Source organism: Miscanthus floridulus, chromosome 10, assembly GCF_019320115.1.
Source record: "Miscanthus floridulus cultivar M001 chromosome 10, ASM1932011v1, whole genome shotgun sequence".
NCBI classification, from domain to species: Eukaryota; Viridiplantae; Streptophyta; class Magnoliopsida; order Poales; family Poaceae; genus Miscanthus; species Miscanthus floridulus.
Genome location: NC_089589.1, coordinates 12222323 through 12239127, shown reverse-complemented (window position 1 = coordinate 12239127; position 16805 = coordinate 12222323). Strand labels below are relative to the sequence as shown.

The 16805-nt window shown below is 46.3% G+C and overlaps 1 protein-coding gene and 1 long non-coding RNA gene across 2 annotated transcripts; one reads left to right on the top strand and one right to left on the bottom strand.

Annotated features, from left to right (window-relative positions):
• The first annotated feature begins 2099 nt into the window (after window positions 1–2099).
• LOC136487666 (uncharacterized) lies at window positions 2100–4986 on the top strand. The gene is made up of 3 exons (XR_010767323.1): window positions 2100–2557; window positions 2634–2706; window positions 3083–4986. It is a non-coding gene; the product is annotated as an uncharacterized lncRNA (long non-coding RNA).
• A 123-nt stretch (window positions 4987–5109) lies between these two features.
• LOC136487665 (PP2A regulatory subunit TAP46-like) lies at window positions 5110–9308 on the bottom strand. Its single transcript, XM_066484764.1, has 9 exons — window positions 9019–9308; window positions 8776–8898; window positions 8388–8474; window positions 8160–8264; window positions 7799–7960; window positions 7160–7195; window positions 6962–7033; window positions 5994–6271; window positions 5110–5560 (listed from the first exon to the last, which is right to left on the bottom strand). The coding sequence occupies exons 1-9, from the start codon at window positions 9154–9156 to the stop codon at window positions 5326–5328; spliced, it is 1236 nt and encodes a 411-aa protein (XP_066340861.1). The 5' UTR covers window positions 9157–9308; the 3' UTR covers window positions 5110–5325.
• Window positions 9309–16805: the final 7497 nt, after the last annotated feature.

The following is a 16805-nucleotide window of genomic DNA, read 5'->3' as shown; positions in this document are numbered from 1 at the left end:
CTTCTTCCTCCTCTAGATCCCCATCGTCGTGCGTACGTACACGTACGGCGGAGATGGATGCGTCGTACGTCGTCGTCGTCGTCGTCTGCATGGGACCGACGACGGCGATCCTTTACATACTACTGCATGCACCACCGCCGCACCTAACGCTAGCTCGAGCATCAAGGTCATGTAGTGAGCGTGGACATTTGCTTGGCCATACGGTTTGTCTATTCCATTTAACTTTGCAAACATAATTTTACAGGTTACTTCTGTGCCTCTGTAGTAGTTTTCAGAAGTTTGATTAAATCTTAGCCTAGTTTAGTTTTTATAACCAAGGGAGAGATGATCATGCATTGACGGTGACATGCATCGACCATGAGAGATTAATCCAACATCCAAGCAACGGCGGTCAATTGGCGGCTGATATGAAAACTGGATTAGTCGACCATTATGCAACCCAACACGTACGGTTATAGAGACACGTACGGGTGTAGCTTTTTTTTTAAAAAAAAACTTCTCTGTGTAAGAACTCGTGGCTAGTTCAGAGAAAGGGACACCAAGTCGGCATCGTAATCTCGGTCTACATTTTTTTTAAATAATGATACTTTCACGGGTACTCAAACAAACAGACGTCAGTATCACACTGCACCAGCAACACACACACATGAGATATGTTTGCATTTTTACCGGGTACCTCTTGGTGTCGTATACGGTGTACATACTAGTACACACAGCAGGTTGAATTGAACGAAGGTGCGAGGAAACTTCCGGTGGCGTTTCGTAAAGTGTCAGGAAACTAACCTGACGACAGTGAGGTACAGATAGCGTACGTGACGACCCTTGATGAGCGAGCCAGCAGTGAGTAGTTGGTGGATGGATGGGAAACTCATCAGGAATTTCGGCTGCGTTACGGCTGCACTTGCCTCCTTGTCCTCTCCTTGCTTTCTAGTTGGATGGTGATGAAAAACAGCAAAAGGGCAGAGCAATCCGTCCGTTTTTGCTGCAGTTGCATTTCCATGCGCCGTGTGGCGATTCCGGTTCCGGTAGCAGACAGCAGCGCTTGCCCACCCACCAGTGAGGCCGTGCTAGCTAACCTTTCTTGGCAGTTGTTGAGCCATCAAAAGGGAGGGCCGGTGTTTGGCTCGAGGAGAGAAGGGACAGAGATGATCCATCCCAAAAATACTCCGATTCTTATTTCCTTTAGGCCCCGTTTGGTATGGCTAGATTCTCGTAGAAACGTTTTAGATCCAGATTCTCTCTAGAGACGCTTCTCTGTTGAAATAGAAATCACTTGGTAAGAATCTATGAAACATTTGGCTATTGATCCAGATTCTCCTTGAAATGAAAGAATGACTACGAAACACCTATTTGGGTGATTCTCATTCCTAGTTCAAAACAGAGAAACGTTTCGAGGTGTTTTACGGAGAATCGATTTACTAAATAAGGCATTTAGCAGCGATTCCGGTGATTCACATGAGAATCCAAAACGTTTCTATCATCCAAACGGGCCCTCAATCTATCACCAACTCATCTTTCTCGAGTACTTACTACATTGTATGACTACCCTTATAACAAGCCATGTGTACATCCTATCAGAATTTATAGAATGACCTTATGACAGACCATTACATTCAAGATACATGTTTATACATTATGACAGACCATTTAGATGATGGAATTATGATAGACCATTCCATTCTACAGAAAAATATTTAGTGTAGAAGGAGCCGTGGCCTGTGGATGGTGCATGTAAGTCAGACAGCACCAAACCACCAGGCTCATTTTTTAATATGTAACTCCATATAGCTCCTAGAATCGCTGCGTTCTCAGCGCTCTGATTACTGTTACCCGTACGGCCATCCAATCGATGCACGCGGCGTGTCCATGGGAATGTTTTCGCGTGCTCTCAGCGCACTTGCTACTGTTCACGAATCTTGTGCAGCCACGTGGGGTCGTGCGTGTGTGAGCGTCGATTTCGCCCGACGAGACCGCTCGGCGGTGAGACCATCCGCGTGGCCACTGCAAGTGGCGTTTTGACGTCTGGCAGTTTTTACCGTCTACCGGCAGTTGCTTTCACGCAGTTGGTTTACGCACGCCGGGACTGGGACAGTGGGACCACCAGTCCGCCATAAACAAATCGACCAGCTCATACTTCTCCACGTCCTTATCTCTCCCTCGCTCCCTCCGTCACCTCTTCCTCGCTCCCTCTGTCGCCTCGCCCTGGATCCGCGCCAACGCCGCCCGCCTCCACCGCTCTAACCCGCTGGTGTGGGAGCGTGGCCCCTTCCTTCCTGATGCAGCCGCAGGCCCTGCCGGTGCTTGTGCGCGCGGATGCTGCGGCTATCCTTCACGGCGGCTGCGTGCGCGGATCGAGTATGGAGACGCGGCCATGGCGTCCTCTCCCCCGGCGGATGCGGCGGCCGGCTTTGCTGGCGGCTGCGTGCGCGGATCGAGTATGGAGACGCGTCCATGGCGTCCTCTCCCCCGGCGGCTGCGTGCACAGAATGGAGACACGACCACAGTTATGAGCTGAGGCGCTGACCACCTTCTCCTTCATCAGAGTCGTTACGATCTGGTGCGTTCATCCACGAAATCTTTCCTCCTTTCCCCGATTCATTTTCTTATTCCATTATTTGTTTGTATGGCTACAGGATGAAGCGTCCAGTACTTTCCTGCAACCTGTTCGATGGAATGTACACGAGCAGTATGCCGCTGGAACACCAGGTCAGGTCATCGCGTGGTATGCTTTGGGCCAAATAATTTCAAATTTTAGTTCAAAATTGTTGTTCCATCCAGTCTAGGTGGATTCAAGTGCTTAGTCAGAAATAAATATGATCTTAGCTATCACCAAGGGACAAAGGAAAGTGACATTTCAGGTTGTTCTTTTTAAATATCATGCTATTTTGTTGGGGCTCCCCTATAAAGATTCATGTCTTTACGACGTTGGTCTACTCTGAGACATAGAGATTAGGTAGTAAAGGTGAATTAACAAGTTTAATTGTCTTAGACCGTTGCTGCTGTCACCTTTTTATGCAGGTATCGCTTGACACAATTTCCGACGCAGGTTGTCTTCCTTCATCTTACTTATTTGTACTTTCAGATTCCAACAAAGCCATCTAACCATGGAGTAAAAAATGGAACTCGCCACCGTGCGGGCGATGGTGGAGGGAACACCCTGCCTCTATATCAATCAAGAGTTCCAGCGAGGAGAGGCTCCGGTCATTCTACCACCAGCCCCAAATGCTTTTGCGCTTTCTCAAAATAACAAAGAAGCTTCCTTTATGGATTATTCTTTCTCGACATATCTGATGTGGCATCTAAATGCATCATCAATTGCAAGCTATTTCAATTATGCTCAGGTGTGTTGCCTTCCATTAACATGGTTTTACATCCTGTGTTTGGTCTTTGATTTTTCAAGCTACCAAACTAATTTGGTAACAGTTGTTGCTAATCTGTACAATATGCTCCACTGAATAGATCCAGAAGCTTATTGACAACCTCAACAAGACATTCTGCAACAGTGAGGACTATTAGTGTCTAAATGGGAGTAATATTCATGCTCCCTACTTGTGTTGTTACATTTTCAGACCACGGTGAAATACTGCATAGATATTCCTGCCATGCCAATTTCAGTTAGATGCTGTCCACCTAGCGCGCTCATCAGAAGCGTGTCGTTTGTACGATTAAACTTTTCTTCTTAATTACAATGATACGCAAATCTTTTGCGTATTCGAGAGAAAAAAAAGTTAGATGCCGTAGCTTTGCCTAGGTTCACATCTTAAGAAGGAACCCCTGTTTACTAAAATCTTAATAGGGAACGATGTAGGCTTACTGAAAATTCTCACTGCAAAGATTCGTTGTTTCTTTCTTTGGTCTTTGGGGATATAACCTTACTTAGATCTTATTGCTTTCGATAGGAGCTTTCTTTTGTAGTATCGAATATGCTGAACCAATTTATCTGTGGAAATTTACAGATGCTACAAAACACTGTAAACAAGATTAGGACACCTATCCATCTTTGCAGGTCCATATCCCAAAGTAAATATGTCAACATATGCACACAATGTGTTAAAGTTTAAGAGTTATTCTATGTTTGCAGTTATTGGGTGGTACATATTAGCCAGGCCTAAAATAAACTTTTCTTTTGGTAACTCTATAGTCTATTATTTTAAAGTTGTATGTGCCCCGCCTTAAATAGCAATACAGGTTCAGATTTCTAAAGTTAGATTCCCTCCAGTTCAGAGTTAATGTTTACTCTACTTTCTTTGTAGGTTCATCACCAAGTAAAGGTTCACATAGGACCTACATTGGCTGACCATTATTGGAAAAATGCTTCGCATGCTACTCCTTCCCACTTTTTGGTGGAAACCACCCATTCTGATTGGGGTGTGCATATTTGCCTTTGCTTCCTTTGGTCAACCAAAAGGAAACAACTGTCAGTCCAAAAACCTTTCCATTCTCAGTTGCCTCGATTTTTCTGTATCATAAGAATTTAAGTGAAGGCATTCATGCTTTGTTAGTATTATTGTCCTTATTTTGCTTGCCTTTGCTTTTGTAAGTTCCCCCTTTTCAGGTTTATATAATCAATATGATTTTATTGCTTTTGCAGCGTGTAACATCAACAGCATGTCTAATTCAGTAACCATATGCCTATTATTCGCATGTAATGTATTCACCTTTTTTTCTTTTCGAATTTCCCAGCAAGTCAACTAGGAGTCGGTGCCTATTTACAGCCTTACAGGACAATGGACAGAGAGGAGATGACTACTAATGGACATAGATATATAAATACAGAATATATTACTAAGGACGTCCTATGTTTTAGATGTCTCAATAGGACGTGTATTGTTTACATACGAATACATGGTTTCTTAATTCTACTGTAGATTTCCATTTTTTTTTTTGGTCCACTGCACATGAAACAATATTGGAAACAAAATGTTTATGCTTTTTGGTCAAACATGCATGACTGAACTACCGTTTTTTAAACAATTTGTCAAAGAAAGTGTTTATTTTTCATTGGATTCAACCTCATATTTACTCTTCTATGTTAATCACTACTAGATTCTATGATGATGTTTAGTTTCAGCCTGGACTGGCGGGCGCAGCGGAGCGCGCCTTTCGTCCTAGTAATGTATAAGCATGACAGTCGCAGAACGGGCGTACGTCTCCCCATGCTCCAGAAGAACGAATCGCACTTACACTGTTACACAAACAGGCTATAATACACTGAACGTCACTAGAAAAACGCAAACTAAATATTGATCAAATCAAACATCGTACGATCTACATGAGCATCGTGTTCCATGTGGAGTATTACCCATACAGCGCGTGTTTCACAATTTAGCCACAGGGCGTGAGCTTCTTGTTGCCTGCGCCGCGGGGGTTGTCATCCTTCCAGTCGTCCCACGCTCTTGCTTTCGCCTCCTCGGCGTCCTCGTCCTCTTGGGCCGAGCTGCTGCCATCCTTGTGCCACGCAGAGTTTGCTTCTTTCATCATCTCGGTGGTCCTTTCTTGCCACTTCTCCATCATTTTCATCTCGCGCAAACCAGCTTCTTCGATGCTCATCGTTGGCATCCTGTGATTCAGGCGAGGGCAAACAGGCAAAAGAAAATGAATCAGATGACAGTCTCATAAGCTCTGATAATGCTTCTTGATCCTCAGAAGCATCAAGAATCCAGGGGTAGGGTAAGGATTATATCACTAGTAATATCAACCGGTCGCTACCAACAAATCTAAGCATTTTACATCTGACTTGAAACATGTTATATCTTATGGCTACACCAATAAGGAAAAAGTTCAAAGTGTGTTTTATTAGGAACTGTGATAACCCAGTTAAAAAAAAGGAATTATGATAACTAGTGCTTATTCCACATTCAGCAATAACATTATCATCATTAGAGAAATGCATAACATAAAAAAACGGTAAGCATTGAGGTGTTCTAGGGTATAACACAAGGTAAACATCAGCTTTCAGGGGTATAACACTTAATTTAACGCATGCGGCATACCTGTAACTAGGCTGAAAAACTTGTGCCACCATTCTTTCCCTTTCACTGGTTAGACCACCACCAACAAGACTTGCAGGTCCAAATATCAGGGGCTGGTGTTTGTGCTCGTGAGCTTGTGAAACACTTGCTCTACCTTCAATGACATCTTGAGCAAATGTTGCACAAGTGATTGGATCAGCTGGTTTGGAATATGCCACACGGTTGGCAGCATTATGGTGCCATGCTTCAGCCTTCTTTGTTCGTTCATCAAGCATTTCACGAGCAAATGCATTCCCGTCCTGAAGAAATGGAGATGTTACAGCAGACAATTTTTCTGATTAACAAAAGAAGTCTCCATATACATGCAGAGTCTACTTGAAACAGCCATGCAAATATAGGAAGCCAAAGCACCATCGGTGGAAGTGGCTGCTTATTGGTAGAAGATCCACTGGATTCTATAAAGTGTAACTTTTAAATGTTTTAGTATCCACGTTTTCTTCATAAATATGCACAAATTATTCAACAACCAGATTCATCCATTGAAATATATTTTTATAATTCCTCAAAAAACATGGGGGTGAAATACTTCCAGTGGTGTTCTGTATCAGTTGTCAATCATAAGAAACAAATCTTAATAAGATATGCCAATCACAAGACAGCATATCTTCAGTTAACATTAAACAAACAATATGTAGAATTTTGAGAAACACAACTACTCTTAACACCTTGCGGGTTGATCTACATGAAAGCTACCTATTCTTTTCAAACTATTTTTTTCAAGTTTGGTTCCAAGTTGAAACTTTGTCATTATGGCTAGCAATACATCTGATCCAAATTGCACAAAGTGGACATTGCATGCATTTATCTTATTTGTGAAACATGATAGCCTGAGATTCCCACTTTCTCTGAAGAAAAAAATGTTTCTTTGAATATAATTGACCTAAGATGCTACTGACAAGAAATTACCAAATCACCATCATTAGCATTACCTTTGCCTTCCTTTCCTTTACAGCTAGAAGCATTTCTTCCTCCTTCTTTAGCATGTCGAGAAGATCAAAAGCCTGTGTATGAAAATAAAAAATCTAATGCATCAAATGTTACTATGAATGCAAGTACTACAATTTTTGAAACAGAAAAAAAAACCAACAATCAGTGTTACGTAATATTTGTCGACACAACAAACTAACCTTGCAGATAGCCAGTGAGATTGTAGCTAACCAAGCCTGCAGCACAGAAAGAGGAAATCAGAACCAGAGCATATGTTCTGATTAATATAAAAGCGAATGCAAGCTAATACAAGTTGCAAGGGCACATTGACAAGAGACAAAACAGCACTAACAAGATTCCAAAATAACTATTCAATCATGAGAAACAAAATAGCATAGAAAGTACACACTGAGGGCTAAAAATGGAAGACCTTGAAGTGAGGATTTGACTGCTATGGGATAAATTTGATGGTAGCACTGTTTCTGTGTCACAAACTGACTAAAGAGAACAAAAGATCCTCATGGGCTTGGTATACACTAAAAGGAGCATACAGGGTATGTGGTTGACAGCCTGCAGGTATTTAAGAACCTAGCTACGTGAAGCAAATTGTAAAGCTCCCTACAAGCATCAGACTAAATAAATTAAAATACCACCATCAAATGGAAAAGCTTTATCTTCTACAATATCACAGTTCATTTTATTTTGAAAAAAAAAACTCTCCTTTTAAGAAAACTAAGGCCACATTAATGGTATACCACGGATCATTCTAATTTGAAATATGCTGGAATTTAGAAACCTAAACATATCATGAAAACAGCTTCAATATGCGGGATGTTAACCTCTCTTTCTTCCTCCCCATCATCCTCCAGGTCATCTTCCTCTCCAGCTTCAATTGGGGCAGATATAGCAGCTGCTCTCAATGAGCGTCCACGCCTTTCTTTTCTCTCTCTGATCTCTTGGAGCTTCGTTTCTGCAGCCTTTTGACGTTTAAACCGGGCAACCTAGGAAAAGAAACAATAAACATAAAGAGTGAATTACAGGAAACTGACCCAACTTAGACATCTTATGAGTAAAATCAGCGTGTGCATAATAGATTCAGCACAACAAGAGAACCATGTCCATATTACTGTGCTCCAATCACAGATTAGAAACTGCTGACTGATACCCTAAGAATTTAAAGGGAAAGTAATTCAGTCTCACCTTCTGCGCTCTTCTGTTTGCCATAGTATCAGGCTGCTTCTGCCTGGACAATTCTAGCTCATCCTCTGGAATAAGCTCTAGTACTTCACATAGAGCAATGAACTCCTGTGGAGCGCAAAATGAGGTAACGTGATGACAAAGTACCATGCTAGAGAGTAGAGACCCCTCGTTATAAACGAATTAAAAAGCTGCACCTAGTGAAACAATGTGACAGGGCAAATTGATAACCTTCAAATGGTCCTGTGATGCCTTAAGAACCGGGATCCGATCCTCTTGAGCTATCTTCTCAGTCATTTCCGCAAGGTAATACGGAACCTATGAATGCAAACAATGATCAGAGGTATACAGAAGAAAATCGAACTTGTGAAACACTGGAACAATTCTTAAGTTTTTTAGCACTGTTGTGGTTTTCAGTTGTACTGACAACTGAATAAAACTGACAAGGCGTGATTTGCAAGTGTACTGACAACTGAATAAAACTGACCAGGCGTGATTTGCAATTGTAATGACAACTGAATAAAACTGACCAGGCGTCTAGTACCATCACGACCTGTTTCATAGATTTGTACGGGGAGCAGAGTCAGGGGGAGGGGGAGGGGGAGGGGGACGGACATACGAGTAGGTACTTGAGGTTTGCGGTGGAGACGTCTTCCTTGGTCTCGTTGGGGGAGAAAAGGCCGAGCTTGCTGACCATCTCGTCGCAGCGCCGCAGCAGGTCAACCGCCGTGCGGATCCCATCCTGCGCGTCAGAAAATCCAAGCGCGTAAGCACCGCTCGCCCGATCTCTATCTCTTGGTGAGCGGGAGAAGGGGCGGGGAGATCCCAGTTCCCAGAAGGGGGGGGGGGGGGGGGGAGGCACCTGGTCGAGGGCGTGGAGCCGCGACGCCCTGTCGAAGAGGGCCGGCAGGGGGAGGTCGGCGGCGGCGGCGTCCTCCGGCTCGGCGTGGAGGCGCATCTGCGATTGCATCTTGTTCCCGACCTCCTCCACATCCACCATTTCGACCGGTCGGACGGTTGCCTCGCGGAGCCGGAAGCGGGTGAGCGAGCGAGAGGTCGGCGGCAAAACCCTAGCGGAGCGGGGCAGAGGAGAGCCGCGGGGAGGAGAGGGCTCGAGAAGCGTCGTCGCGGGGAGGACGCTGGACGCAGAATCCAAATGAAATACAACGAGAGCTTTGTTTACACCGCAGATAAAAAATAATACAAATGAAATACAATCACACCCCAGATACTGTTTCTTTTTTTTTTTCTAAAAATGTGAAAACACTCGGTGCTGTACTGATGGCCAGAACATGATTACGGAAGGTACCAAAATGTAACGTTGTCGGTTCATTGTGTAAACTAGGTAAACTTCCCACGCGTTACTGCAGAAATTTTGAAGATGCGGTAAAGGAGGCACAAATGAATGAAGCAAATAGATACAAAAATTAAAGTAGCAGAATATTTAATTAGAGAGTGAATTTATGAGCTTCGAGCAAATTTAGCTTGTCGTGGCTCTTGTGAACCTAGATTTATGCAACATGAGAGAATATATAAGGAGTCTCAGCCATAATATTACAGAATAGTTTACATATTTATAGATTAATATACACAGTGCCTAACAAAACTATAATTTCAATTCATAGTTTCTATGAGTATAAAGGTATGCTATCATTCTTAAAGAATCAACAAACGAAAGGATATAACAATTAAATAGAAAAACTCCGCCTTCAGTGGAATGAAAGCCTTAGAAAAAACAAATAGAAAAGGGTTAGATAAAAAACATGATCAAATCCAAACCCACCTGACTCATCCCCCGTTCCTCACCCTCTCCAGTTACACGCATATTCATTTGGCCATACCCATTGGATAACGGGGAAGTCAATGGACAAGTAGACTGAATAATCAATTAATGCTGCTCTGGGGGTGTTCGGCTGGTATAGTTCTAGAGAAATTTGGATGGTTTGGAGGAATTCTAGAGAAATTTGTGAGAGAAAAACACTGTTCCGGATAAAAAAAGAAGCGGATCAAGACGGGTTTAAGGACACGCGAACGGGGCGTGCGTTGAGACAGGCACAGGTCCACATTCATCTTGTCTTTCATAGCCTTGAGGTAGACACGGAAGGAGCCCTCTATGATGCAGCACATAGGGATGGCCGCCGCTGTTAAGGTCGCCGGAGCAGTCGAGCACCATCAGCCGCGTCGAAGCCTCGGAAGCTGCCATCCGCCGCCAGGCGTCCGCGGCGATCATTGCCCTTGAGTGTGACCCATGAGTCCGTGACGGCTTTGAAGCTCTCTACGGGGGTGGGGCCACCTCATCGCCGAGGAGGCCAACAGGTGTCGTCTTGCTGAGGTTGGGAGCCATGGCCGTCAATTGACCGTCGAGCACTGACCGCTATCGCCAACTTTTCTCCCTCGCCCTCGTGAAGAAAATTTTGGGGACGAGTAAGACTAGGCAATCGGGTAATTCCCTCCCCATGCCCTTTTACAAGTGGGTATACCTGTTACCCTAAGTGGCGTTTGGATAGCTATTGGTTTTGGGATAAGAAGATGTAGATGGATATGACCAGGTTGGTTACGGTTATGGAGAGGGATACTCATATTTCAGGGCCTGTTTGGATTGCGGAAAAAAATCCTATTCCTATGTTTTTTATGTGAAATCCCTACGTGATTCCTGTGAAATTTCTGCATTCCAAACAGGCCCTTATCCTTTGCCATGTTTGGGTTATTTTAGGGTTTGGGTTTGGTTATTTAGTGGGACCCACTAGCTAGGAGAAAAAATGAAAACGAAGGAGTGTACCTCCTCATATATCGCTAGTATATCGCTCAGTTACTGGGCTTCCGTAGCTTCCCTTCTCCGCCCAAATCTCCACCCATCTAGTCGAAGCAGCAGGAAAGCACCGCCACAGTCGAGCGCCGCGCCGCTCCTTGGCCCCACACCCTCCTCATATCCTCGCTCACTCTGTCTCTCTTCTTCCCCGCACGCGCTCTTCTCCGGCCTCTAAGAACCCTAACCCTAGACTGTAGCCTTCACCGGATCCGACTGCCACGGCGAGTTGCGGCTGGTTCTCTCGAGGCTCTGCTCCTTGTCCGCGTCCAGCTTGTGAAGCCATAGCCGAGGAAGTGGACTGGAAGCCCAATGAAGCTAACTTCGACAGGCTCGAGCGCGACGGCCAGCGGCGGAAGGGAGTGTCCCTTCTGCCATGTTCCTTTGGTCCAGATCCAGAGCAAGCAGTCGGTGACAAAAGGACGTGTGGTTCGTCAAGTGCCCGTACAACATAAAGATTAGGATTCTTGACATTGTCGACCTCGCTATGTCTTGATGCTTCTCTGATTGATGCACTACTCTATTTTGAATGCAGGGTGATCCTACTACCTGTCGCTTCATCCGCTCTGAGTTGGAGTATGAGGCCATGGAAGCATAGGAACGCCGGTTGCAAACTGGGAAGGATGCATCAGGTGATGACTGTTACGCTGAGTTGAAGGAAGAATTGCAAGAGGTCAAGTAAAGAGTGGATACTTGTGGGGGGTACGACCCCGGATACCCATGGCAGACTACATGGGCTGCGCCCCCAGGGGTGGCCCGGCCCATAAGACGAAGCCTTGTGGGGCACGACGCTGCTCGGCGCCTCCTATAAGACACCGGGAAGATATCCTAAAGATACTACGAGATCTGTTAGGATACGTATGATCTCATGATTCATATAATCTGTTATTACTTTCTAATTATCTCCTAGATCTAACCGACTTATAACCCTACCCCCAAGACTATATAAGGCGGACAGGGACCCCCTCCAAACTCACGCAATATCATATGATAGCCAATATAATCCAACAGACCATAGGAGTAGGGTATTACGTCATATTGATGGCCTAAACCTGTCTAACTCGTGTGTTTCTGTTGCCTTCTTGTTCTCGATTACACGCATCTCTACCGATCAATCTACCTCCGTAGGATACACCTTAGAGGACTGCCGATGATATTATGTCGACAGTTGGCACGCCAGGTAGGGGTGTGCGTGCTGTTTCTATATCAAACAAGATGGTATGTTCTATAGGCTCTTCGTCCCTCCCACAGCCCGGCCAGATCTTCACGGTCAGATCGATCTCGTGAATCATCAACGCTGACGGAGTCGGAGAGCTCATCGAGCCGGTGCAGATCAATGCTGCATCGATCACCCCAACACCTGTGACTACAGATCCGATCTCAGAACCACCTCCGAGGTCGCTTTTGCCGACAACTCGCCGCCCACTTCCCCGCTAACAGAGGAGGTGAATCAACAACGATGACCTGATCGCATCCATCGATTAGGTTGGCCAGAAGCTCACAGATTGCCTCTCCATCGCAGAATCGGCTCTGACCACTCTGGTTCAGCGCCGACCACCCACCGATCCAGATCTATCGGAGGCTGCTCAGGAAACTCTAGGGGTTACGGTCCTACCCTTTGGGCTCACCAATGTCGTCGCCACTTATTAAGAGGCCCTACGGGGCAAATTCACCGACCAAGCTAGAGATGTCCATCCTCTCGCTGACCAGATCGCTGACTAGCTCCCATCAGCTATCAACATACTACACGTCGGCCAATGCCCTAGAGCATCCCTCCAAACCATCTTGGACGAGAATCCAGACTCTGAGTCCTAGGGCTCTATGGAGACTATCGTCGAAACCACCGCCGAACAACTTCCTCTCCCTCCTTTCTATGGTGGCGCAATCTTCAACATCAGCATCGACCGCCCCTCGCAGGAAGGGGAAACCGAGGAGGACCACGCCGCCCGCGTCAATAGGAACATCAATAGTGTGTAGCACTGAGCAAACGAGGCTACCCTTGCGATGGCTGAGGCTCAGCTTAACTCACAAGGAAGGCCACGCCAACTCCACCACAACCTCGACGATGAATTTGTCCATGTTGACGGCCACGACATCTACAAGACTTCAAGCGCCAAACTAGCCGTGGCTGCCAACGAGCTTGCCAGGATCCCACAGACACCGGAGGTCGCCAAGGTCGCCGCCATGCTTAAAGTGGCGCACTGCCAGGTCAACGAGATCCGCCAGGATCAGAGACCTTCATACTCCACAAGTTCGATTCGCCGATCAGCCACGCCAAGATCTGATCGCCGCCCATGTCGTTTCACCGACCAACATCGTGACGATAGACAACCCCTCTAGGGGGGAGCTAGGGGCAACCGCATCGAACACCTTTGCCAACATGACTAGGAGGTCGACCAGGACGTCCGAGCGTACCTCAATAATCTCCGAGATGCGCGACAACGTATCGACGAGCGCCGCTTTGGTCGCCATGAAGCAGAAGTATGCCGCCGTCAAGAGTATGAGAAAGAGTTTGATAACCCGGACTTAGCTCTCGAGCCACTCAACACCGACAACACTACAGATCACGACGCCGACAACCCTGAAGGGCCCCTAGCATTCATGAGGGCACTCCGAACACTCCAGTGGCCTCGTGCTTTCAAAATCACTGGGGTCGAGCCCTGTGAGGGAAGGATGAACCCCACACAGTGGCTACAAGCTTACGCTACTGCTATGCACACCACCGGAGGAGATACCAGTGTTATGGTGAACTATCTTCCTGACATGCTCACGCCAACTGCGATGAACTGGTTCACAAGCCTCGCCCTAGACTCCATCGGATCCTAGGAAGAGCTGAAAAAGGTCTTCACCAACAACTACATGGCTACGTGTACTCAGCTGAGCACCAAGCATGATCTGAACTGCATCTACTAGAAGCCATCTGAGCTCCTCTGCGGTTACATCAGATGCTTTTCTGAGATAAGGAATTCTATTCCTAACATCATCAAAGTTGAGGTCATCACTGCCTTCGTTCGAGGACTCCATCACCGCGATCTCCGCTCCAAGTTCAACCGCAAGCCACTAACGAGGATTGACGAGATGATTATGACCGCCAACTTGTACGCCAACACCGAAGTGCGCTTCAACGAGGATGCGGGCACTCATCGCCCAACTCACCGCAGCGACAATCGCCCCGACGACCGATGCCACAGCGACCATCGCTATGACGACCGCAGTCACCATCGGGATAGTGGCCGTGATTGGCCAGAAGGATCCAAGTCTGGTCAATATCGTCGCCACTGACCAGACCACATCATCGCCATCGTCGAAGAACCTTGAGCCAAGCGCAACTATGATGAGCAGTACAAGAAGATCCTCGAGGGCCCATGTCCCCTCCACAAAAATGCCAAGCATAAGATGAAGGATTGTCTCGGCTTGGCTAAGGAATTCTAGGCTAAAAAGCCAGACGACGACAACAATGATGGTGTTGGAGGCCGCTGACCACCTAGGGGCAACAACAATGCCTTCTAGGACCACGACAAGGTGGTCGCCACCATTTTCGGGGGCCTCGCCTCCACCGAGAGTAGAAGAGAATGGAAGCTCGCCGCCCACCGAGAGCTCGCCGTCAACACAGAAGACGCCATCGCCAACCCCAGCTATCGCCCCTGGTCCGAGGTCCCCATCACCTTCAGCAGGGCCGATCAGTGGGCGAACATCCCATACATAGGGTGTTTCCCACTCGTCCTTGACATAACCATCTAGAAAGTGCTTTTTAGAAAAGTGCTCGTCGACGGTGGGAGTGCTCTGAACCTCCTCTCGCCAGAGCCCTAAAGGAGCTGGGCCTCGAGAAAGGAGATCTCACACCCTTCAATTCCTCCTTCTGGGGTGTGGTACCTGGCAGGACATCCAAACCGCTTAGAGAGATCACCCTACCAGTACAGTTCGGCATGGCTAGCAACTACCGCGTCGAACACATCAACTTCTACATCACCGACTTCAACACTGCCTACCACGCCAAACTTGGTCGGCCAGCTCTGGCCAAGTTCATGGCCGTACCACACTACGCCTATCTAGTGCTGAAGATGCCTTCGCCTATAGGAGTCTTGGCCCTATGGGCCAACCTCTCCATCGCCTACACCTGTGAGACAGAGAGTCTGGCTCTCACCGAAGCCACCGACCTCTCCATCTAGATGGCCAACGTGGTCACCGACTCCAAGACGATGCTCACCAACAACCTAGAGATCCCATCGCTGGAGCCTCCTCGTGCCTCCGCCAAGTCTAAGGAAACCAAGGAGGTCGGCCTTGGCCTCGACGACCCCTCCAAGACCATGAAGATTAGGGCTCACCTCGACCCCAAATAAGAAAGCGCGCTCATCTCCTTCCTATGTGCCAACGTCGATGTGTTTGATTAGAAACCTGTAGACATGCCAGGTACCACGGGAGAAGATCGAGCACTCCTTGAATGTCTTGCCAACCGCCAAACCGATCAAGCAGAAACTTTGACAATTCACGCCAAACAAGAAGGAGGCTATTAGGGTAGAAATAAAATAGCTCCTAGCTGCCAGATTCATAAAAGAAGTGTATCATCCTGAGTGGTTAGCAAACCCTGTTCTCGTTCCAAAAAAAGAATAAAGAATGGAGAATGTGTGTTGATTACATTGATCTTAACAAACACTGCCCTAAAGACCCCTTTAGTCTACCTCGGATAGACAAGGTTGTAGACTCCACCATCGGCTGCAAACTGCTCTCCTTCCTCGACTGTTACTCTGGCTATCACCAGATTTCCCTCAAGGAAGAAGACCAGATCAACACGTTGTTCATCATGCCTTTTGGTGCGTATTGCTACACCACCATGTCCTTTGGACTCAAGAACGTCAGGCGACATACCAAAGTGTTTACACCAAAATTTAAAAGAAGAGTTATAGTAACTCGAAAGCTTCCAAGATCGTGTCGTCAAGGAATCAATTGCGTACAGATCGGAACCAGCTGATTCGGATGCAGAAAATAGAATCGACTTTCCTCAGGTAGCGCCAGCAGATAACAACAAAGGCTACGTTTGGCGCCAGGACGAAACATGCTGGACTCTACAAAAAGGGAAAGATTAGAGTCCAAGTTATCTTAAATTAGGAATGTTTTTTCTAGGGTCAAAAATTGTAATAAGTCGCGCTTAGACAGGAGTCGTGCGTAGGTCCTGGGTATAAATATCAAGCCCTGGCTATTGTAAAAGACAACCAATCAATCCAAATATAAGTCAATTACTTTTTTGGCTTCGGCCACCCCTTAGGAGTAGAAGTAGAGTAGATCTCGGCGAGTTCTTCAACAAGTAAGGCTGCATCGATCTGGTTGACCTCCACTACTTGTTGTAAGTACCGTCATGGCTTATACCTCTGTTCGTACGGCTGCATCGATCCAGTCGACCTCCACTGTGACTCTAGTATAAGTTAGTTATTGACTCTTGCCTAGTTCAAGTATAGCTGCATCGATTCGGTCGACCCTCACTGCATGAACTAGATCAAGGTCAAGTTATTGGCTCTACCTTAGGATGGCAGTCTTTGGTAGATTTATTAAGTTACCGACATTGCTTATTGCTTTCATTATTTATCCAATTACAGTAATATCCTTCTGCCCGATTGGGATTGATCTGGATCGGCCTTATATCTTGTTTAGCCCATCGTTTGCTAATCTCAAATTGATCTAATCTACACCCTAAACGATGAGTTATGTTTTATCGGCTATTTTATGTCAATCCTGATCATGCATAGTGTGCGGTTAAGGCGTGTTGTGTCTTGAGTAGATTTATTGGTTAGCGAGAACCGTTCCATGGCCCGTTATCATGGCCTGTGTGATTCTACTTCACACCCTAC